Source organism: Mauremys reevesii, linkage group 2 (genome assembly GCF_016161935.1).
Source record: "Mauremys reevesii isolate NIE-2019 linkage group 2, ASM1616193v1, whole genome shotgun sequence".
Classification (NCBI taxonomy): domain Eukaryota; kingdom Metazoa; phylum Chordata; order Testudines; family Geoemydidae; genus Mauremys; species Mauremys reevesii.
Window position 1 is genome coordinate 287081451 of NC_052624.1, and position 21827 is coordinate 287103277.

The 21827-nt window shown below is 57.1% G+C and overlaps 1 protein-coding gene across 1 annotated transcript in view; it reads left to right on the forward strand.

The window, feature by feature from the left end:
- Positions 1 to 21043, forward strand: part of EPPK1 (epiplakin 1) — a 35565-nt gene extending 14522 nt beyond the window's left edge. The window contains 55 exon segments of the mRNA XM_039523044.1: positions 3 to 236; positions 239 to 388; positions 391 to 493; positions 495 to 1065; positions 1147 to 1885; positions 1888 to 2224; positions 2226 to 2470; positions 2473 to 2648; positions 2730 to 2976; positions 2979 to 3813; positions 3815 to 4238; positions 4317 to 5180; positions 5182 to 5225; positions 5227 to 5657; positions 5660 to 6109; positions 6189 to 6614; positions 6617 to 6650; positions 6652 to 6710; positions 6713 to 6820; positions 6823 to 8157; positions 8160 to 8222; positions 8225 to 8264; positions 8266 to 8341; positions 8343 to 8365; positions 8367 to 8564; positions 8566 to 9463; positions 9465 to 9960; positions 9963 to 10306; positions 10606 to 10701; positions 11000 to 11315; positions 11318 to 11426; positions 11428 to 11491; positions 11493 to 11545; positions 11547 to 11609; positions 11611 to 11851; positions 11853 to 11952; positions 11955 to 12434; positions 12437 to 12584; positions 12586 to 13081; positions 13083 to 13105; positions 13107 to 14495; positions 14497 to 14562; positions 14564 to 14721; positions 14724 to 14756; positions 14759 to 14896; positions 14899 to 15155; positions 15157 to 15339; positions 15389 to 15624; positions 15626 to 16431; positions 16434 to 16445; positions 16448 to 16733; positions 16735 to 17681; positions 17684 to 18781; positions 18784 to 19230; positions 19233 to 21043. Coding sequence (XP_039378978.1) covers positions 3 to 236; positions 239 to 388; positions 391 to 493; positions 495 to 1065; positions 1147 to 1885; positions 1888 to 2224; positions 2226 to 2470; positions 2473 to 2648; positions 2730 to 2976; positions 2979 to 3813; positions 3815 to 4238; positions 4317 to 5180; positions 5182 to 5225; positions 5227 to 5657; positions 5660 to 6109; positions 6189 to 6614; positions 6617 to 6650; positions 6652 to 6710; positions 6713 to 6820; positions 6823 to 8157; positions 8160 to 8222; positions 8225 to 8264; positions 8266 to 8341; positions 8343 to 8365; positions 8367 to 8564; positions 8566 to 9463; positions 9465 to 9960; positions 9963 to 10306; positions 10606 to 10701; positions 11000 to 11315; positions 11318 to 11426; positions 11428 to 11491; positions 11493 to 11545; positions 11547 to 11609; positions 11611 to 11851; positions 11853 to 11952; positions 11955 to 12434; positions 12437 to 12584; positions 12586 to 13081; positions 13083 to 13105; positions 13107 to 14495; positions 14497 to 14562; positions 14564 to 14721; positions 14724 to 14756; positions 14759 to 14896; positions 14899 to 15155; positions 15157 to 15339; positions 15389 to 15624; positions 15626 to 16431; positions 16434 to 16445; positions 16448 to 16733; positions 16735 to 17681; positions 17684 to 18781; positions 18784 to 19230; positions 19233 to 19813 — 18776 coding nt within the window. The 3' untranslated portion in view covers positions 19814 to 21043.
- The last annotated feature ends 784 nt before the right edge of the window (positions 21044 to 21827 follow it).

The following is a 21827-nucleotide window of genomic DNA, read 5'->3' on the forward strand; positions in this document are numbered from 1 at the left end:
GGTGACTCTGGAGGAGCTGGTCAGAACCCTCACCACCATCGTTGAGGAGACAGAAGAGAGAAGCAGCAAAGTGAAGTTCTCAGGCCTCAGGAGGCAGGTGACTGCCTCAGAGCTGTTCAGCTCTGACATTATTGACCAGAACACGCTGACTGAACTCACCCAGGGCACCAAGACGGTGCAGGAGATCACGGAAATGGATTCCGTAAAGAGATACCTCGAAGGAACTAGCTGCATCGCCGAGTCCTTGTGCCGTCCAACACGGACCCGTCCAAGACAGAGAAGATGAGCATCTACCAGGCCATGGGGAAGGGGATTCTGAGGCGGGCACGCGCTGGTGCTGCTGGAGCGCAGGCTGCCAGCGGCTTTATCACTGACCCGCTGAAGAAGCGAAGCTGTCCGTCGATGAAGCCGTCTCCGCCCGGCCTGGTGGGCCGTGAGATTCACGAAGCTGCTCTCTGCAGAGAGCAGTGACCGGATACACTGACCCTACACAGGCAACAAGATCTCCTCTTCCAGGCCATGAAGAGAGACCTGATAGTCAAGGACCACGGCATCCGCCTGCTGGAGGCCCAGATCGCCACCGGCGGCATCATCGACCCCGTGCACAGTCACCGCCTCCCCGTGGAGGTGGCTTACAAGCGGGGCTACTTCGACGAAGAGATGAACCAGATCCTCTCTGACCCCAGCGACGACACCAAGGGCTTCTTCGACCCCAACACGCACGAGAACCTCACCTACATGCAGCTCCTCAGCAGATGCGTCCCAGACCCAGACACGGGGCTCCTGATGCTTCAGCTGATGCACAAAGGCTCCGTGCTCTTCCAGCTAGATGAAAAAACACGAATCTCCTTACAGTCTGCCCCTGCCAGCGTCAGCGTGGGACTCTTCCAGGGGCAGAACGTGACCGTGTGGGAGCTTCTCTTCTCCAGATACGTCCCTGACCAAAAAAGGCAGGAGCTTCTGAGGAAGTACAAAGCGGGGACGCTAACCATTCAGGAAATGACAACCATCATCACCGCCCTCATCACCGAGGCAGAGCAAAAGAGCAGCAGAGAGCCCAGGCACGTGAAAAGTCCGAGCACGCAATGGGCAACGTCACAGAACGCCGAGGCTGCCCGTTCGCAGAGAGATGAAAAACGGGAGAAGGCCTTGAAGACTACGACAGTCGACGGGCCGGGGGGCGAGTTCCAAGGGCGAAAGGTCTCTGTGTGGGATCTGCTCTTCTCCAAATACGTCCTTGAAGAGAAAAGACAAGAGCTTCTAAAGAAGTACAAAGCAGGGACGCTAACCATTCAAGAAATGATCACCGTCGTCACCACCCTCATCACCGAGAGAGAGAAAAAGAGCGGCCAACAGCCCGGAGGCGTGGAAGGCCCCTGCCGAGAGGAGAGAACATCCGGGAGAGCTGCCAGCGCCCCTTCTCCACAGGACCAACAAGCGGAAAAGACTCTCCGGCTCGCGACCGTCGATGTATCGGTCGGCGAGTTCCAAGGGCGAAAGGTCTCCGTGTGGGAACTTCTCTTCTCCAAATACCTCTCGGAAGAGAAAAGGCAGGAGCTCCTGGAGCAGTACCGAGCAGGGACGGTGACTCTGGAGGAGCTGGTCAGAACCCTCACCACCATCGTTGAGGAGACAGAAGAGAGAAGCAGCAAAGTGAAGTTCTCAGGCCTCAGGAGGCAGGTGACTGCCTCAGAGCTGTTCAGCTCTGACATTATTGACCAGAACACGCTGACTGAACTCACCCAGGGCACCAAGACGGTGCAGGAGATCACGGAAATGGATTCCGTAAAGAGATACCTCGAAGGAACTAGCTGCATCGCCGGAGTCCTTGTGCCGTCCAACACGGACCCGTCCAAGACAGAGAAGATGAGCATCTACCAGGCCATGGGAAGGGGATTCTGAGGCCGGGCACGCGCTGGTGCTGCTGGGCGCAGGCTGCCAGCGGCTTTATCACTGACCCGCTGAAGAACGAGAAGCTGTCCGTCGATGAAGCCGTCTCCGCCCGGCCTGGTGGGCCGTGAGATTCACGAAGCTGCTCTCTGCAGAGAGCAGTGACCGGATACACTGACCCCTACACAGGCAACAAGATCTCCCTCTTCCAGGCCATGAAGAGAGACCTGATAGTCAAGGACCACGGCATCCGCCTGCTGGAGGCCCAGATCGCCACCGGCGGCATCATCGACCCCGTGCACAGTCACCGCCTCCCCGTGGAGGTGGCTTACAAGCGGGCTACTTGACGAAGAGATGAACCAGATCCTCTCTGACCCCAGCGACGACACCAAGGGCTTCTTCGACCCCAACACGCACGAGAACCTCACCTACATGCAGCTCCTCAGCAGATGCGTCCCAGACCCAGACACGGGGCTCCTGATGCTTCAGCTGATGCACAAAGGCTCCGTGCTCTTCCAGCTAGATGAAAAAACACGAATCTCCTTACAGTCTGCCCCTGCCAGCGTCAGCGTGGGACTCTTCCAGGGCAGAACGTGACCGTGTGGGAGCTTCTCTTCTCCAGATACGTCCCTGACCAAAAAAGGCAGGAGCTTCTGAGGAAGTACAAAGCGGGGACGCTAACCATTCAGGAAATGACAACCATCATCACCGCCCTCATCACCGAGGCAGAGCAAAAGAGCAGCAGAGAGCCCAGGCACGTGAAAAGTCCGAGCACGCAACGGGCAACGTCACAGAACGCCGAGGCTGCCCGTTCGCAGAGAGATGAAAAACGGGAGAAGGCCTTGAAGACTACGACAGTCGACGGGCCGGGGGGCGAGTTCCAAGGGCGAAAGGTCTCTGTGTGGGATCTGCTCTTCTCCAAATACGTCCTTGAAGAGAAAAGACAAGAGCTTCTAAAGAAGTACAAAGCAGGGACGCTAACCATTCAAGAAATGATCACCGTCGTCACCACCCTCATCACCGAGAGAGAGAAAAAGAGCGGCCAACAGCCCGGAGGCGTGGAAGGCCCCTGCCGAGAGGAGAGAACATCCGGAGAGCTGCCAGCGCCCCTTCTCCACAGGACCAACAAGCGGAAAAGACTCTCCGGCTCGCGACCGTCGATGTATCGGTCGGCGAGTTCCAAGGGCGAAAGGTCTCCGTGTGGGAACTTCTCTTCTCCAAATACCTCTCGGAAGAGAAAAGGCAGGAGCTCCTGGAGCAGTACCGAGCAGGGACGGTGACTCTGGAGGAGCTGGTCAGAACCCTCACCACCATCGTTGAGGAGACAGAAGAGAGAAGCAGCAAAGTGAAGTTCTCAGGCCTCAGGAGGCAGGTGACTGCCTCAGAGCTGTTCAGCTCTGACATTATTGACCAGAACACGCTGACTGAACTTACCCAGGGCACCAAGACGGTGCAGGAGATCACGGAAATGGATTCCGTAAAGAGATACCTCGAAGGAACTAGCTGCATCGCCGGAGTCCTTGTGCCGTCCAACATGGACCCGTCCAAGACAGAGAAGATGAGCATCTACCAGGCCATGGGGAAGGGGATTCTGAGGCCGGGCACCGCGCTGGTGCTGCTGGAGGCGCAGGCTGCCAGCGGCTTTATCACTGACCCGCTGAAGAACGAGAAGCTGTCCGTCGATGAAGCCGTCTCCGCCGGCCTGGTGGGCCGTGAGATTCACGAGAAGCTGCTCTCTGCAGAGAGAGCAGTGACCGGATACACTGACCCCTACACAGGCAACAAGATCTCCCTCTTCCAGGCCATGAAGAGAGACCTGATAGTCAAGGACCACGGCATCCGCCTGCTGGAGGCCCAGATCGCCACCGGCGGCATCATCGACCCCGTGCACAGTCACCGCCTCCCCGTGGAGGTGGCTTACAACCGGGCTACTTGACGAAGAGATGAACCAGATCCTCTCTGACCCCAGCGACGACACCAAGGGCTTCTTCGACCCCAACACGCACGAGAACCTCACCTACATGCAGCTCCTCAGCAGATGTGTCCCAGACCCAGACACGGGGCTCCTGATGCTTCAGCTGATGCACAAAGGCTCCGTGCTCTTCCAGCTAGATGAAAAAACACGAATCTCCTTACAGTCTGCCCCTGCCAGCGTCAGCGTGGGACTCTTCCAGGGGCAGAACGTGACCGTGTGGGAGCTTCTCTTCTCCAGATACGTCCCTGACCAAAAAAGGCAGGAGCTTCTGAGGAAGTACAAAGCGGGGACGCTAACCATTCAGGAAATGACAACCATCATCACCGCCCTCATCACCGAGGCAGAGCAAAAGAGCAGCAGAGAGCCCAGGCACGTGAAAAGTCCGAGCACGCAACGGGCAACGTCACAGAACGCCGAGGCTGCCCGTTCGCAGAGAGATGAAAAACGGGAGAAGGCCTTGAAGACTACGACAGTCGACGGGCCGGGGGGCGAGTTCCAAGGGCGAAAGGTCTCTGTGTGGGATCTGCTCTTCTCCAAATACGTCCTTGAAGAGAAAAGACAAGAGCTTCTAAAGAAGTACAAAGCAGGGACGCTAACCATTCAAGAAATGATCACCGTCGTCACCACCCTCATCACCGAGAGAGAGAAAAAGAGCGGCCAACAGCCCGGAGGCGTGGAAGGCCCCTGCCGAGAGGAGAGAACATCCGGGAGAGCTGCCAGCGCCCCTTCTCCACAGGACCAACAAGCGGAAAAGACTCTCCGGCTCGCGACCGTCGATGTATCGGTCGGCGAGTTCCAAGGGCGAAAGGTCTCCGTGTGGGAACTTCTCTTCTCCAAATACCTCTCGGAAGAGAAAAGGCAGGAGCTCCTGGAGCAGTACCGAGCAGGGACGGTGACTCTGGAGGAGCTGGTCAGAACCCTCACCACCATCGTTGAGGAGACAGAAGAGAGAAGCAGCAAAGTGAAGTTCTCAGGCCTCAGGAGGCAGGTGACTGCCTCAGAGCTGTTCAGCTCTGACATTATTGACCAGAACACGCTGACTGAACTCACCCAGGGCACCAAGACGGTGCAGGAGATCACGGAAATGGATTCCGTAAAGAGATACCTCGAAGGAACTAGCTGCATCGCCGGAGTCCTTGTGCCGTCCAACACGGACCCGTCCAAGACAGAGAAGATGAGCATCTACCAGGCCATGGGGAAGGGGATTCTGAGGCCGGGCACCGCGCTGGTGCTGCTGGAGGCGCAGGCTGCCAGCGGCTTTATCACTGACCCGCTGAAGAACGAGAAGCTGTCCGTCGATGAAGCCGTCTCCGCCCGGCCTGGTGGGCCGTGAGATTCACGAGAAGCTGCTCTCTGCAGAGAGCAGTGACCGGATACACTGACCCCTACACAGGCAACAAGATCTCCCTCTTCCAGGCCATGAAGAGAGACCTGATAGTCAAGGACCACGGCATCCGCCTGCTGGAGGCCCAGATCGCCACCGGCGGCATCATCGACCCCGTGCACAGTCACCGCCTCCCCGTGGAGGTGGCTTACAAGCGGGGCTACTTCGACGAAGAGATGAACCAGATCCTCTCTGACCCCAGCGACGACACCAAGGGCTTCTTCGACCCCAACACGCACGAGAACCTCACCTACATGCAGCTCCTCAGCAGATGCGTCCCAGACCCAGACACGGGGCTCCTGATGCTTCAGCTGATGCACAAAGGCTCCGTGCTCTTCCAGCTAGATGAAAAAACACGAATCTCCTTACAGTCTGCCCCTGCCAGCGTCAGCGTGGGACTCTTCCAGGGCAGAACGTGACCGTGTGGGAGCTTCTCTTCTCCAGAAACGTCCCTGACCAAAAAAGGCAGGAGCTACTGATGAATAACAAAGCGGGGACGCTAACCATTCAGGAAATGACAACCATCATCACCGCCCTCATCACCGAGGCAGAGCAAAAGAGCAGCAGAGAGCCCAGGCACGTGAAAAGTCCGAGCACGCAACGGGCAACGTCACAGAACGCCGAGGCTGCCCGTTCGCAGAGAGATGAAAAACGGGAGAAGGCCTTGAAGACTACGACAGTCGACGGGCCGGGGGGCGAGTTCCAAGGGCGAAAGGTCTCTGTGTGGGATCTGCTCTTCTCCAAATACGTCCTTGAAGAGAAAAGACAAGAGCTTCTAAAGAAGTACAAAGCAGGGACGCTAACCATTCAAGAAATGATCACCGTCGTCACCACCCTCATCACCGAGAGAGAAAAGAGCGGCCAACAGCCCGAGGCGTGGAAGGCCCCTGCCGAGAGGAGAGAACATCCGGGAGAGCTGCCAGCGCCCCTTCTCCACAGGACCAACAAGCGGAAAAGACTCTCGGCTCGCGACCGTCGATGTATCGGTCGGCGAGTTCCAAGGGCGAAAGGTCTCCGTGTGGGAACTTCTCTTCTCCAAATACCTCTCGGAAGAGAAAAGGCAGGAGCTCCTGGAGCAGTACCGAGCAGGGACGGTGACTCTGGAGGAGCTGGTCAGAACCCTCACCACCATCGTTGAGGAGACAGAAGAGAGAAGCAGCAAAGTGAAGTTCTCAGGCCTCAGGAGGCAGGTGACTGCCTCAGAGCTGTTCAGCTCTGACATTATTGACCAGAACACGCTGACTGAACTTACCCAGGGCACCAAGACGGTGCAGGAGATCACGGAAATGGATTCCGTAAAGAGATACCTCGAAGGAACTAGCTGCATCGCCGGAGTCCTTGTGCCGTCCAACATGGACCCGTCAAGACAGAGAAGATGAGCATCTACCAGGCCATGGGAAGGGATTCTGAGGCCGGGCACCGCTGGTGCTGCTGGAGCGCAGGCTGCCAGCGGCTTTATCACTGACCGCTGAAGAACGAGAAGCTGTCCGTCGATGAAGCCGTCTCCGCCCGGCCTGGTGGGCCGTGAGATTCACGAAGCTGCTCTCTGCAGAGAGCAGTGACCGGATACACTGACCCTACACAGGCAACAAGATCTCCCTCTTCCAGGCCATGAAGAGAGACCTGATAGTCAAGGACCACGGCATCCGCCTGCTGGAGGCCCAGATCGCCACCGGCGGCATCATCGACCCCGTGCACAGTCACCGCCTCCCCGTGGAGGTGGCTTACAAGCGGGCTACTGACGAAGAGATGAACCAGATCCTCTCTGACCCCAGCGACGACACCAAGGGCTTCTTCGACCCCAACACGCACGAGAACCTCACCTACATGCAGCTCCTCAGCAGATGTGTCCCAGACCCAGACACGGGGCTCCTGATGCTTCAGCTGATGCACAAAGGCTCCGTGCTCTTCCAGCTAGATGAAAAAACACGAATCTCCTTACAGTCTGCCCCTGCCAGCGTCAGCGTGGGACTCTTCCAGGGGCAGAACGTGACCGTGTGGGAGCTTCTCTTCTCCAGATACGTCCCTGACCAAAAAAGGCAGGAGCTTCTGAGGAAGTACAAAGCGGGGACGCTAACCATTCAGGAAATGACAACCATCATCACCGCCCTCATCACCGAGGCAGAGCAAAAGAGCAGCAGAGAGCCCAGGCACGTGAAAAGTCCGAGCACGCAACGGGCAACGTCACATAACGCCGAGGCTGCCCGTTCGCAGAGAGATGAAAAACGGGAGAAGGCCTTGAAGACTACGACAGTCGACGGGCCGGGGGGCGAGTTCCAAGGGCGAAAGGTCTCTGTGTGGGATCTGCTCTTCTCCAAATACATCCTTGAAGAGAAAAGACAAGAGCTTCTAAAGAAGTACAAAGCAGGGACGCTAACCATTCAAGAAATGATCACCGTCGTCACCACCCTCATCACCGAGAGAGAGAAAAAGAGCGGCCAACAGCCCGGAGGCGTGGAAGGCCCCTGCCGAGAGGAGAGAACATCCGGGAGAGCTGCCAGCGCCCCTTCTCCACAGGACCAACAAGCGGAAAAGACTCTCCGGCTCGCGACCGTCGATGTATCGGTCGGCGAGTTCCAAGGGCGAAAGGTCTCCGTGTGGGAACTTCTCTTCTCCAAATACCTCTCGGAAGAGAAAAGGCAGGAGCTCCTGGAGCAGTACCGAGCAGGGACGGTGACTCTGGAGGAGCTGGTCAGAACCCTCACCACCATCGTTGAGGAGACAGAAGAGAGAAGCAGCAAAGTGAAGTTCTCAGGCCTCAGGAGGCAGGTGACTGCCTCAGAGCTGTTCAGCTCTGACATTATTGACCAGAACACGCTGACTGAACTCACCCAGGGCACCAAGGCGGTGCAGGAGATCACGGAAATGGATTCCGTAAAGAGATACCTCGAAGGAACTAGCTGCATCGCCGAGTCCTTGTGCCGTCCAACACGGACCCGTCCAAGACAGAGAAGATGAGCATCTACCAGGCCATGGGAAGGGGATTCTGAGGCCGGGCACCGCGCTGGTGCTGCTGGGCGCAGGCTGCCAGCGGCTTTATCACTGACCCGCTGAAGAACGAGAAGCTGTCCGTCGATGAAGCCGTCTCCGCCCGGCCTGGTGGGCCGTGAGATTCACGAAGCTGCTCTCTGCAGAGAGAGCAGTGACCGGATACACTGACCCCTACACAGGCAACAAGATCTCCCTCTTCCAGGCCATGAAGAGAGACCTGATAGTCAAGGACCACGGCATCCGCCTGCTGGAGGCCCAGATCGCCACCGGCGGCATCATCGACCCCGTGCACAGTCACCGCCTCCCCGTGGAGGTGGCTTACAAGCGGGCTACTTGACGAAGAGATGAACCAGATCCTCTCTGACCCCAGCGACGACACCAAGGGCTTCTTCGACCCCAACACGCACGAGAACCTCACCTACATGCAGCTCCTCAGCAGATGCGTCCCAGACCCAGACACGGGGCTCCTGATGCTTCAGCTGATGCACAAAGGCTCCGTGCTCTTCCAGCTAGATGAAAAAACACGAATCTCCTTACAGTCTGCCCCTGCCAGCGTCAGCGTGGGACTCTTCCAGGGGCAGAACGTGACCGTGTGGGAGCTTCTCTTCTCCAGATACGTCCCTGACCAAAAAAGGCAGGAGCTTCTGAGGAAGTACAAAGCGGGGACGCTAACCATTCAGGAAATGACAACCATCATCACCGCCCTCATCACCGAGGCAGAGCAAAAGAGCAGCAGAGAGCCCAGGCACGTGAAAAGTCCGAGCACGCAACGGGCAACGTCACAGAACGCCGAGGCTGCCCGTTCGCAGAGAGATGAAAAACGGGAGAAGGCCTTGAAGACTACGACAGTCGACGGGCCGGGGCGAGTTCAAGGGCGAAAGGTCTCTGTGTGGGATCTGCTCTTCTCCAAATACATCCTTGAAGAGAAAAGACAAGAGCTTCTAAAGAAGTACAAAGCAGGGACGCTAACCATTCAAGAAATGATCACCGTCGTCACCACCCTCATCACCGAGAGAGAGAAAAAGAGCGGCCAACAGCCCGGAGGCGTGGAAGGCCCCTGCCGAGAGGAGAGAACATCCGGGAGAGCTGCCAGCGCCCCTTCTCCACAGGACCAACAAGCGGAAAAGACTCTCCGGCTCGCGACCGTCGATGTATCGGTCGGCGAGTTCCAAGGGCGAAAGGTCTCCGTGTGGGAACTTCTCTTCTCCAAATACCTCTCGGAAGAAAAGGCAGGAGCTCCTGGAGCAGTACCGAGCAGGGACGGTGACTCTGGAGGAGCTGGTCAGAACCCTCACCACCATCGTTGAGGAGACAGAAGAGAGAAGCAGCAAAGTGAAGTTCTCAGGCCTCAGGAGGCAGGTGACTGCCTCAGAGCTGTTCAGCTCTGACATTATTGACCAGAACACGCTGACTGAACTTACCCAGGGCACCAAGACGGTGCAGGAGATCACGGAAATGGATTCCGTAAAGAGATACCTCGAAGGAACTAGCTGCATCGCCGGAGTCCTTGTGCCGTCCAACATGGACCCGTCCAAGACAGAGAGGATGAGCATCTACCAGGCCATGGGGAAGGGGATTCTGAGGCCGGGCACCGCGCTGGTGCTGCTGGAGGCGCAGGCTGCCAGCGGCTTTATCACTGACCCGCTGAAGAACGAGAAGCTGTCCGTCGATGAAGCCGTCTCCGCCGGCCTGGTGGGCCGTGAGATTCACGAAGCTGCTCTCTGCAGAGAGCAGTGACCGGATACACTGACCCCTACACAGGCAACAAGATCTCCCTCTTCCAGGCCATGAAGAGAGACCTGATAGTCAAGGACCACGGCATCCGCCTGCTGGAGGCCCAGATCGCCACCGGCGGCATCATCGACCCCGTGCACAGTCACCGCCTCCCCGTGGAGGTGGCTTACAAGCGGGGCTACTTCGACGAAGAGATGAACCAGATCCTCTCTGACCCCAGCGACGACACCAAGGGCTTCTTCGACCCCAACACGCACGAGAACCTCACCTACATGCAGCTCCTCAGCAGATGCGTCCCAGACCCAGACACGGGGCTCCTGATGCTTCAGCTGATGCACAAAGGCTCCGTGCTCTTCCAGCTAGATGAAAAAACACGAATCTCCTTACAGTCTGCCTGCCAGCGTCAGCGTGGGACTCTTCCAGGGCAGAACGTGACCGTGTGGGAGCTTCTCTTCTCCAGATACGTCCCTGACCAAAAAGGCAGGAGCTTCTGAGGAAGTACAAAGCGGGACGCTAACCATTCAGGAAATGACAACCATCATCACCGCCTCATCACCGAGGCAGAGCAAAGAGCAGCAGAGAGCCCAGGCACGTGAAAAGTCCGAGCACGCAACGGGCAACGCCACAGAACGCCGAGGCTGCCCGTTCGCAGAGAGATGAAAAACGGGAGAAGGCCTTGAAGACTACGACAGTCGACGGGCCGGGGGGCGAGTTCCAAGGGCGAAAGGTCTCTGTGTGGGATCTGCTCTTCTCCAAATACATCCTTGAAGAGAAAAGACAAGAGCTTCTAAAGAAGTACAAAGCAGGGACGCTAACCATTCAAGAAATGATCACCGTCGTCACCACCCTCATCACCGAGAGAGAGAAAAAGAGCGGCCAACAGCCCGGAGGCGTGGAAGGCCCCTGCCGAGAGGAGAGAACATCCGGGAGAGCTGCCAGCGCCCCTTCTCCACAGGACCAACAAGCGGAAAAGACTCTCCGGCTCGCGACCGTCGATGTATCGGTCGGCGAGTTCCAAGCGAAAGGTCTCCGTGTGGGAACTTCTCTTCTCCAAATACCTCTCGGAAGAGAAAAGGCAGGAGCTCCTGGAGCAGTACCGAGCAGGGACGGTGACTCTGGAGGAGCTGGTCAGAACCCTCACCACCATCGTTGAGGAGACAGAAGAGAGAAGCAGCAAAGTGAAGTTCTCAGGCCTCAGGAGGCAGGTGACTGCCTCAGAGCTGTTCAGCTCTGACATTATTGACCAGAACACGCTGACTGAACTCACCCAGGGCACCAAGACGGTGCAGGAGATCACGGAAATGGATTCCGTAAAGAGATACCTCGAAGGAACTAGCTGCATCGCGGAGTCCTTGTGCCGTCCAACACGGACCCGTCCAAGACAGAGAAGATGAGCATCTACCAGGCCATGGGGAAGGGGATTCTGAGGCCGGGCACCGCGCTGGTGCTGCTGGGCGCAGGCTGCCAGCGGCTTTATCACTGACCCGCTGAAGAACGAGAAGCTGTCCGTCGATGAAGCCGTCTCCGCCCGGCCTGGTGGGCCGTGAGATTCACGAGAAGCTGCTCTCTGCAGAGAGCAGTGACCGGATACACTGACCCCTACACAGGCAACAAGATCTCCCTCTTCCAGGCCATGAAGAGACCTGATAGTCAAGGACCACGGCATCCGCCTGCTGGAGGCCCAGATCGCCACCGGCGGCATCATCGACCCGTGCACAGTCACCGCCTCCCGTGGAGGTGGCTTACAAGCGGGCTACTTCGGCGAAGAGATGAACCAGATCCTCTCTGACCCCAGCGACGACACCAAGGGCTTCTTCGACCCCAACACGCACGAGAACCTCACCTACATGCAGCTCCTCAGCAGATGCGTCCCAGACCCCAGACACGGGGCTCCTGATGCTTCAGCTGATGCACAAAGGCTCCGTGCTCTTCCAGCTAGATGAAAAAACACGAATCTCCTTACAGTCTGCCCCTGCCAGCGTCGTGGGACTCTTCCAGGGCAGAACGTGACCGTGTGGGAGCTTCTCTTCTCCAGATACGTCCCTGACCAAAAGGCAGGAGCTTCTGAGGAAGTACAAAGCGGGACGCTAACCATTCAGGAAATGACAACCATCATCACCGCCCTCATCACCGAGGCAGAGCAAAGAGCAGCAGAGAGCCCAGGCACGTGAAAAGTCCGAGCACGCAACGGGCAACGCCACAGAACGCCGAGGCTGCCCGTTCGCAGAGAGATGAAAAAGCGGGAGAAGGCCTTGAAGACTACGACAGTCGACGGGCCGGGGGGCGAGTTCCAAGGGCGAAAGGTCTCTGTGTGGGATCTGCTCTTCTCCAAATACGTCCTTGAAGAGAAAAGACAAGAGCTTCTAAAGAAGTACAAAGCAGGGACGCTAACCATTCAAGAAATGATCACCGTCGTCACCACCCTCATCACCGAGAGAGAGAAAAAGAGCGGCCAACAGCCCGGAGGCGTGGAAGGCCCCTGCCGAGAGGAGAGAACATCCGGAGAGCTGCCAGCGCCCCTTCTCCACAGGACCAACAAGCGGAAAAGACTCTCCGGCTCGCGACCGTCGATGTATCGGTCGGCGAGTTCCAAGGCGAAAGGTCTCCGTGTAGAACTTCTCTTCTCCAAATACCTCTCGGAAGAGAAAAGGCAGGAGCTCCTGGAGCAGTACCGAGCAGGGACGGTGACTCTGGAGGAGCTGGTCAGAACCCTCACCACCATCGTTGAGGAGACAGAAGAGAGAAGCAGCAAAGTGAAGTTCTCAGGCCTCAGGAGGCAGGTGACTGCCTCAGAGCTGTTCAGCTCTGACATTATTGACCAGAACACGCTGACTGAACTCACCCAGGGCACCAAGACGGTGCAGGAGATCACGGAAATGGATTCCGTAAAGAGATACCTCGAAGGAACTAGCTGCATCGCCGGAGTCCTTGTGCCGTCCAACACGGACCCGTCCAAGACAGAGAAGATGAGCATCTACCAGGCCATGGGGAAGGGGATTCTGAGGCCGGGCACCGCGCTGGTGCTGCTGGAGGCGCAGGCTGCCAGCGGCTTTATCACTGACCCGCTGAAGAACGAGAAGCTGTCCGTCGATGAAGCCGTCTCCGCCCGGCCTGGTGGGCCGTGAGATTCACGAAGCTGCTCTCTGCAGAGAGAGCAGTGACCGGATACACTGACCCCTACACAGGCAACAAGATCTCCCTCTTCCAGGCCATGAAGAGAGACCTGATAGTCAAGGACCACGGCATCCGCCTGCTGGAGGCCCAGATCGCCACCGGCGGCATCATCGACCCCGTGCACAGTCACCGCCTCCCCGTGGAGGTGGCTTACAAGCGGGGCTACTTCGACGAAGAGATGAACCAGATCCTCTCTGACCCCAGCGACGACACCAAGGGCTTCTTCGACCCCAACACGCACGAGAACCTCACCTACATGCAGCTCCTCAGCAGATGCGTCCCAGACCCAGACACGGGGCTCCTGATGCTTCAGCTGATGCACAAAGGCTCCGTGCTCTTCCAGCTAGATGAAAAAACACGAATCTCCTTACAGTCTGCCCCTGCCAGCGTCAGCGTGGGACTCTTCCAGGGGCAGAACGTGACCGTGTGGGAGCTTCTCTTCTCCAGATACGTCCCTGACCAAAAAAGGCAGGAGCTTCTGAGGAAGTACAAAGCGGGGACGCTAACCATTCAGGAAATGACAACCATCATCACCGCCCTCATCACCGAGGCAGAGCAAAAGAGCAGCAGAGAGCCCAGGCACGTGAAAAGTCCGAGCACGCAACGGGCAACGTCACAGAACGCCGAGGCTGCCCGTTCGCAGAGAGATGAAAAACGGGAGAAGGCCTTGAAGACTACGACAGTCGACGGGCCGGGGGGCGAGTTCCAAGGGCGAAAGGTCTCTGTGTGGGATCTGCTCTTCTCCAAATACGTCCTTGAAGAGAAAAGACAAGAGCTTCTAAAGAAGTACAAAGCAGGGACGCTAACCATTCAAGAAATGATCACCGTCGTCACCACCCTCATCACCGAGAGAGAGAAAAAGAGCGGCCAACAGCCCGGAGGCGTGGAAGGCCCCTGCCGAGAGGAGAGAACATCCGGGAGAGCTGCCAGCGCCCCTTCTCCACAGGACCAACAAGCGGAAAAGACTCTCCGGCTCGCGACCGTCGATGTATCGGTCGGCGAGTTCCAAGGGCGAAAGGTCTCCGTGTGGGAACTTCTCTTCTCCAAATACCTCTCGGAAGAGAAAAGGCAGGAGCTCCTGGAGCAGTACCGAGCAGGGACGGTGACTCTGGAGGAGCTGGTCAGAACCCTCACCACCATCGTTGAGGAGACAGAAGAGAGAAGCAGCAAAGTGAAGTTCTCAGGCCTCAGGAGGCAGGTGACTGCCTCAGAGCTGTTCAGCTCTGACATTATTGACCAGAACACGCTGACTGAACTCACCCAGGGCACCAAGACGGTGCAGGAGATCACGGAAATGGATTCCGTAAAGAGATACCTCGAAGGAACTAGCTGCATCGCCGAGTCCTTGTGCCGTCCAACACGGACCCGTCAAGACAGAGAAGATGAGCATCTACCAGGCCATGGGGAAGGGATTCTGAGGCCGGGCACGCGCTGGTGCTGCTGGAGGCGCAGGCTGCCAGCGGCTTTATCACTGACCCGCTGAAGAACGAGAAGCTGTCCGTCGATGAAGCCGTCTCCGCCGCCGCCTGGTGGGCCGTGAGATTCACGAAGCTGCTCTCTGCAGAGAGAGCAGTGACGGATACACTGACCCCTACACAGGCAACAAGATCTCCTCTTCCAGGCCATGAAGAGAGACCTGATAGTCAAGGACCACGGCATCCGCCTGCTGGAGGCCCAGATCGCCACCGGCGCATCATCGACCCGTGCACAGTCACCGCCTCCCGTGGAGGTGGCTTACAAGCGGGGCTACTTGACGAAGAGATGAACCAGATCCTCTCTGACCCCAGCGACGACACCAAGGGCTTCTTCGACCCCAACACGCACGAGAACCTCACCTACATGCAGCTCCTCAGCAGATGCGTCCCAGACCCAGACACGGGGCTCCTGATGCTTCAGCTGATGCACAAAGGCTCCGTGCTCTTCCAGCTAGATGAAAAAACACGAATCTCCTTACAGTCTGCCCCTGCCAGCGTCAGCGTGGGACTCTTCCAGGGGCAGAACGTGACCGATGTGGGAGCTTCTCTTCTCCAGATACGTCCTGACCAAAAAGGCAGGAGCTTCTGAGGAAGTACAAAGCGGGGCGCTAACCATTCAGGAAATGACAACCATCATCACGCCCTCATCACCGAGGCAGAGCAAAGAGCAGCAGAGAGCCCAGGCACGTGAAAAGTCCGAGCACGCAACGGGCAACGTCACAGAACGCCGAGGCTGCCCGTTCGCAGAGAGATGAAAAACGGGAGAAGGCCTTGAAGACTACGACAGTCGACGGGCCGGGGGGCGAGTTCCAAGGGCGAAAGGTCTCTGTGTGGGATCTGCTCTTCTCCAAATACATCCTTGAAGAGAAAAGACAAGAGCTTCTAAAGAAGTACAAAGCAGGGACGCTAACCATTCAAGAAATGATCACCGTTGTCACCACCCTCATCACCGAGAGAGAAAAGAGCGCCAACAGCCCGGAGGCGTGGAAGGCCCCTGCCGAGAGGAGAGAACATCCGGGAGAGCTGCCAGCGCCCTTCTCCACAGGACCAACAAGCGGAAAAGACTCTCCGGCTCGCGACCGTCGATGTATCGGTCGGCGAGTTCCAAGGGCGAAAGGTCTCCGTGTGGGAACTTCTCTTCTCCAAATACCTCTCGGAAGAGAAAAGGCAGGAGCTCCTGGAGCAGTACCGAGCAGGGACGGTGACTCTGGAGGAGCTGGTCAGAACCCTCACCACCATCGTTGAGGAGACAGAAGAGAGAAGCAGCAAAGTGAAGTTCTCAGGCCTCAGGAGGCAGGTGACTGCCTCAGAGCTGTTCAGCTCTGACATTATTGACCAGAACACGCTGACTGAACTCACCCAGGGCACCAAGACGGTGCAGGAGATCACGGAAATGGATTCCGTAAAGAGATACCTCGAAGGAACTAGCTGCATCGCCGGAGTCCTTGTGCCGTCCAACACGGACCCGTCCAAGACAGAGAAGATGAGCATCTACCAGGCCATGGGGAAGGGGATTCTGAGGCCGGGCACCGCGCTGGTGCTGCTGGAGGCGCAGGCTGCCAGCGGCTTTATCACTGACCCGCTGAAGAACGAGAAGCTGTCCGTCGATGAAGCCGTCTCCGCCGGCCTGGTGGGCCGTGAGATTCACGAGAAGCTGCTCTCTGCAGAGAGAGCAGTGACCGGATACACTGACCCCTACACAGGCAACAAGATCTCCCTCTTCCAGGCCATGAAGAGAGACCTGATAGTCAAGGACCACGGCATCCGCCTGCTGGAGGCCCAGATCGCCACCGGCGGCATCATCGACCCGTGCACAGTCACCGCCTCCCGTGGAGGTGGCTTACAAGCGGGCTACTGACGAAGAGATGAACCAGATCCTCTCTGACCCCAGCGACGACACCAAGGGCTTCTTCGACCCCAACACGCACGAGAACCTCACCTACATGCAGCTCCTCAGCAGATGCGTCCCAGACCCAGACACGGGGCTCCTGATGCTTCAGCTGATGCACAAAGGCTCCGTGCTCTTCCAGCTAGATGAAAAAACACGAATCTCCTTACAGTCTGCCCCTGCCAGCGTCAGCGTGGGACTCTTCCAGGGGCAGAACGTGACCGTGGGAGCTTCTCTTCTCCAGATACGTCCCTGACCAAAAAAGGCAGGAGCTTCTGAGGAAGTACAAAGCGGGGACGCTAACCATTCAGGAAATGACAACCATCATCACCGCCCTCATCACCGAGGCAGAGCAAAAGAGCAGCAGAGAGCCCAGGCACGTGAAAAGTCCGAGCACGCAACGGGCAACGTCACAGAACGCCGAGGCTGCCCGTTCGCAGAGAGATGAAAAACGGGAGAAGGCCTTGAAGACTACGACAGTCGACGGGCCGGGGGGCGAGTTCCAAGGGCGAAAGGTCTCTGTGTGGGATCTGCTCTTCTCCAAATACGTCCTTGAAGAGAAAAGACAAGAGCTTCTAAAGAAGTACAAAGCAGGGACGCTAACCATTCAAGAAATGATCACCGTTGTCACCACCCTCATCACCGAGAGAGAGAAAAAGAGCGGCCAACAGCCCGGAGGCGTGGAAGGCCCCTGCCGAGAGGAGAGAACATCCGGGAGAGCTGCCAGCGCCCCTTCTCCACAGGACCAACAAGCGGAAAAGACTCTCCGGCTCGCGACCGTCGATGTATCGGTCGGCGAGTTCCAAGGGCGAAAGGTCTCCGTGTGGGAACTTCTCTTCTCCAAATACCTCTCGGAAGAGAAAAGGCAGGAGCTCCTGGAGCAGTACCGAGCAGGGACGGTGACTCTGGAGGAGCTGGTCAGAACCCTCACCACCATCGTTGAGGAGACAGAAGAGAGAAGCAGCAAAGTGAAGTTCTCAGGCCTCAGGAGGCAGGTGACTGCCTCAGAGCTGTTCAGCTCTGACATTATTGACCAGAACACGCTGACTGAACTCACCCAGGGCACCAAGACGGTGCAGGAGATCACGGAAATGGATTCCGTAAAGAGATACCTCGAAGGAACTAGCTGCATCGCCGGAGTCCTTGTGCCGTCCAACACGGACCCGTCAAGACAGAGAAGATGAGCATCTACCAGGCCATGGGGAAGGGGATTCTGAGGCCGGGCACCGCGCTGGTGCTGCTGGAGGCGCAGGCTGCCAGCGGCTTTATCACTGACCCGCTGAAGAACGAGAAGCTGTCCGTCGATGAAGCCGTCTCCGCCGGCCTGGTGGGCCGTGAGATTCACGAGAAGCTGCTCTCTGCAGAGAGAGCAGTGACCGGATACACTGACCCCTACACAGGCAACAAGATCTCCCTCTTCCAGGCCATGAAGAGAGACCTGATAGTCAAGGACCACGGCATCCGCCTGCTGGAGGCCCAGATCGCCACCGGCGGCATCATCGACCCCGTGCACAGTCACCGCCTCCCCGTGGAGGTGGCTTACAAGCGGGGCTACTTCGACGAAGAGATGAACCAGATCCTCTCTGACCCCAGCGACGACACCAAGGGCTTCTTCGACCCCAACACGCACGAGAACCTCACCTACATGCAGCTCCTCAGCAGATGCGTCCCAGACCCAGACACGGGGCTCCTGATGCTTCAGCTGATGCACAAAGGCTCCGTGCTCTTCCAGCTAGATGAAAAAACACGAATCTCCTTACAGTCTGCCCCTGCCAGCGTCAGCGTGGGACTCTTCCAGGGGCAGAACGTGACCGTGTGGGAGCTTCTCTTCTCCAGATACGTCCCTGACCAAAAAAGGCAGGAGCTTCTGAGGAAGTACAAAGCGGGGACGCTAACCATTCAGGAAATGACAACCATCATCACCGCCCTCATCACCGAGGCAGAGCAAAAGAGCAGCAGAGAGCCCAGGCACGTGAAAAGTCCGAGCACGCAACGGGCAACGTCACAGAACGCCGAGGCTGCCCGTTCGCAGAGAGATGAAAAACGGGAGAAGGCCTTGAAGACTACGACAGTCGACGGGCCGGGGGGCGAGTTCCAAGGGCGAAAGGTCTCTGTGTGGGATCTGCTCTTCTCCAAATACGTCCTTGAAGAGAAAAGACAAGAGCTTCTAAAGAAGTACAAAGCAGGGACGCTAACCATTCAAGAAATGATCACCGTCGTCACCACCCTCATCACCGAGAGAGAAAAGAGCGCCAACAGCCCGGAGGCGTGGAAGGCCCTGCCGAGAGGAGAGAACATCCGGGAGAGCTGCCAGCGCCTTCTCCACAGGACCAACAAGCGGAAAAGACTCTCCGGCTCGCGACCGTCGATGTATCGGTCGGCGAGTTCCAAGGGCGAAAGGTCTCCGTGTGGGAACTTCTCTTCTCCAAATACCTCTCGGAAGAGAAAAGGCAGGAGCTCCTGGAGCAGTACCGAGCAGGGACGGTGACTCTGGAGGAGCTGGTCAGAACCCTCACCACCATCGTTGAGGAGACAGAAGAGAGAAGCAGCAAAGTGAAGTTCTCAGGCCTCAGGAGGCAGGTGACTGCCTCAGAGCTGTTCAGCTCTGACATTATTGACCAGAACACGCTGACTGAACTCACCCAGGGCACCAAGACGGTGCAGGAGATCACGGAAATGGATTCCGTAAAGAGATACCTCGAAGGAACTAGCTGCATCGCCGAGTCCTTGTGCCGTCCAACACGGACCCGTCCAAGACAGAGAAGATGAGCATCTACCAGGCCATGGGGAAGGGGATTCTGAGGCCGGGCACCGCGCTGGTGCTGCTGGAGGCGCAGGCTGCCAGCGGCTTTATCACTGACCCGCTGAAGAACGAGAAGCTGTCCGTCGATGAAGCCGTCTCCGCCGGCCTGGTGGGCCGTGAGATTCACGAGAAGCTGCTCTCTGCAGAGAGAGCAGTGACCGGATACACTGACCCCTACACAGGCAACAAGATCTCCCTCTTCCAGGCCATGAAGAGAGACCTGATAGTCAAGGACCACGGCATCCGCCTGCTGGAGGCCCAGATCGCCACCGGCGGCATCATCGACCCCGTGCACAGTCACCGCCTCCCCGTGGAGGTGGCTTACAAGCGGGGCTACTTCGACGAAGAGATGAACCGGATCCTCTCTGACCCCAGCGACGACACCAAGGGCTTCTTCGACCCCAACACGCATGAGAACCTCACCTACATGCAGCTCCTCAGCAGATGCGTCCCAGACCCAGACACGGGGCTCTGTTTGCTGAAAGTGGGGATGGACTAATTATATTTCATTTTATCACTCTGATCCCAGTTTTGTTTTGTTTTGCAAATAGCACTTTTCATCCCTTTGTCTCCACTCTTTCTGTCTCTGTGAGCACTGGAATTCTGTCCCTCTAATTGTGTGGTGAAGTTCCCAGCATGCTTTGCAGGAGAAAGGTCTTAGTGAGTCTTCTCTTTATTATCACCCCCTTTTATGCAGGACTGTTCACTAGCTGCTTGCTGTGGAATACCATGTTATTTGTCTCCCAGGTTGTGCGGGATATTGGGTCCCTGATTTGTACAGTGCTCAGGGTCATGCGGGAATCGTACAGAATAACCTTAGGGAATCTCAGGTAACGTGCAATCCCTGTGATGCTCCTGGACCAATTAGCGCATCGTGACCACTGTGGGAAGGAAAAGCACTCCGCGTACGCTAGTTTAAGGGAGGAAGGGCTGGATCTTCTCTTTAGAGTTTCTGCTCAGGATAGTTCTAGAACTGGAATTCCAAAATTTATGCAGGTCAGAGTTGAGGTGCAGGAGCTGAGCCGTGGGTGGGCTAACCCTGGACTGGAGTGGCGGGGGAGACTGTGGATCTGGACTGAGGAGTAGCAGCAGCAGAGCTGGGTGAAAGTCAGAACTGGAAGATCATGGGGACTTGGGGGGAGTGTGGTGTATTGACGAGTAGCAGAGGGGTGCACAGCATTGGCCTGCACTAGTCTAGTCGATTAGATTTAGTTTCTCCAGGTGCAATCCTTCCTGAGTGATCCAATCCTATGTGAGTCCTTAGCTGGGATATTGTGTCCCTCCCGTTACAAGCACTAGACTCACTCACAAACATAGTAGTATGTTGTTTTCAAAGTCCCCCTTCCTGCCTGACAGCTGCCCTCGAGCTGAGCTCTGTGGAATCTAGCCAGGAGCTGAGGAATCACGAGGCAAATTTTCATAAGGGTTTGTTTATTCAAACTTGGGTTTCCAACATGCACTTTTCAGTGGAGCAGCCAGAAGTAAAGGGGCCTTTCCCCTCTGACAGGGCATTTCCAGACATCTCGACCCCAGCCTCAGCTTCTCTGCTCCTTCCAACTCCTGAGCTCGCTTTGCCAATGTTCTATGCCTGCTCGGAGCCTCCCTGGGGCAAGGGCCACGTGCTGCCCATGCCGCATTCACCCAGAAGAAATGTTTCCTGCACTGGGGTTTGTCACAGGGGGTGCCCAGGCGCTGACTAGCTCTCCTGACGCAATAAAGGGAATCTTTCAAAACCTGCAGAGGATGACGTGAGTAGTATGGATCTTTGTCTTAATTAACCCATCCAAAGCGGCCTCTGCAGCTGTATTATGGAAAATGGATTCAACCCCAGGACTTCTACAGCTGACACTGGATAAAGGGCAGAGCTTCAGTGCTCAGATCCAGATCAAGCCCAGAGCCGAGGGGAGAGCAGAGATCTTAGCAGAAGGGGAGGCAGCTTTGTTCCAGTAGGAAAACTCTGTCTCCCTATTCCAGACCCTGAGACCCTCAGAAGCCAATGCTGTGCCTTGTCTGTGGACGAACCCAGAGAGATTTGGGGAGCAGGGAACAGGCCCAGAGTTGCCCTGTTACGGTGACAGCAGCAGGGTGCAGCACTAGGAGTATGGAAGGCACTTTACGGGTTAACTACCTGGTTAGTCCCTGGGCCCTCCCTCCACACCAGGCAGGTCAGTCCCTGTCCCCATCCCCAACCCAGGGATAAGGACTCGAGGCACAGAGCGGAGGTGACTCTCCCATAGCATCAGTGTAAAAATCGGGACTGGTACCTGGAGGTCCTAGAGCCCAGGAGGCTAAACCACACCTGTCTGTGTTGGGATTAGGGCCGACCAGCCTTGGCAGCCCTCGCCTGTGGCAGGGCAGTGCCATCTGCAGGCAGCCACAGTTCCTGAGCTCGTGCAACCTGACAGCTTTAAAACATCCCTCCAGATTGCTGGGAACTCTGTGCTTCTCCCGTCCCTGGGGATGGAGATAACCTGGAAGGAAGATACCCTTATAGCCTGTGTGCAGAGACCCCT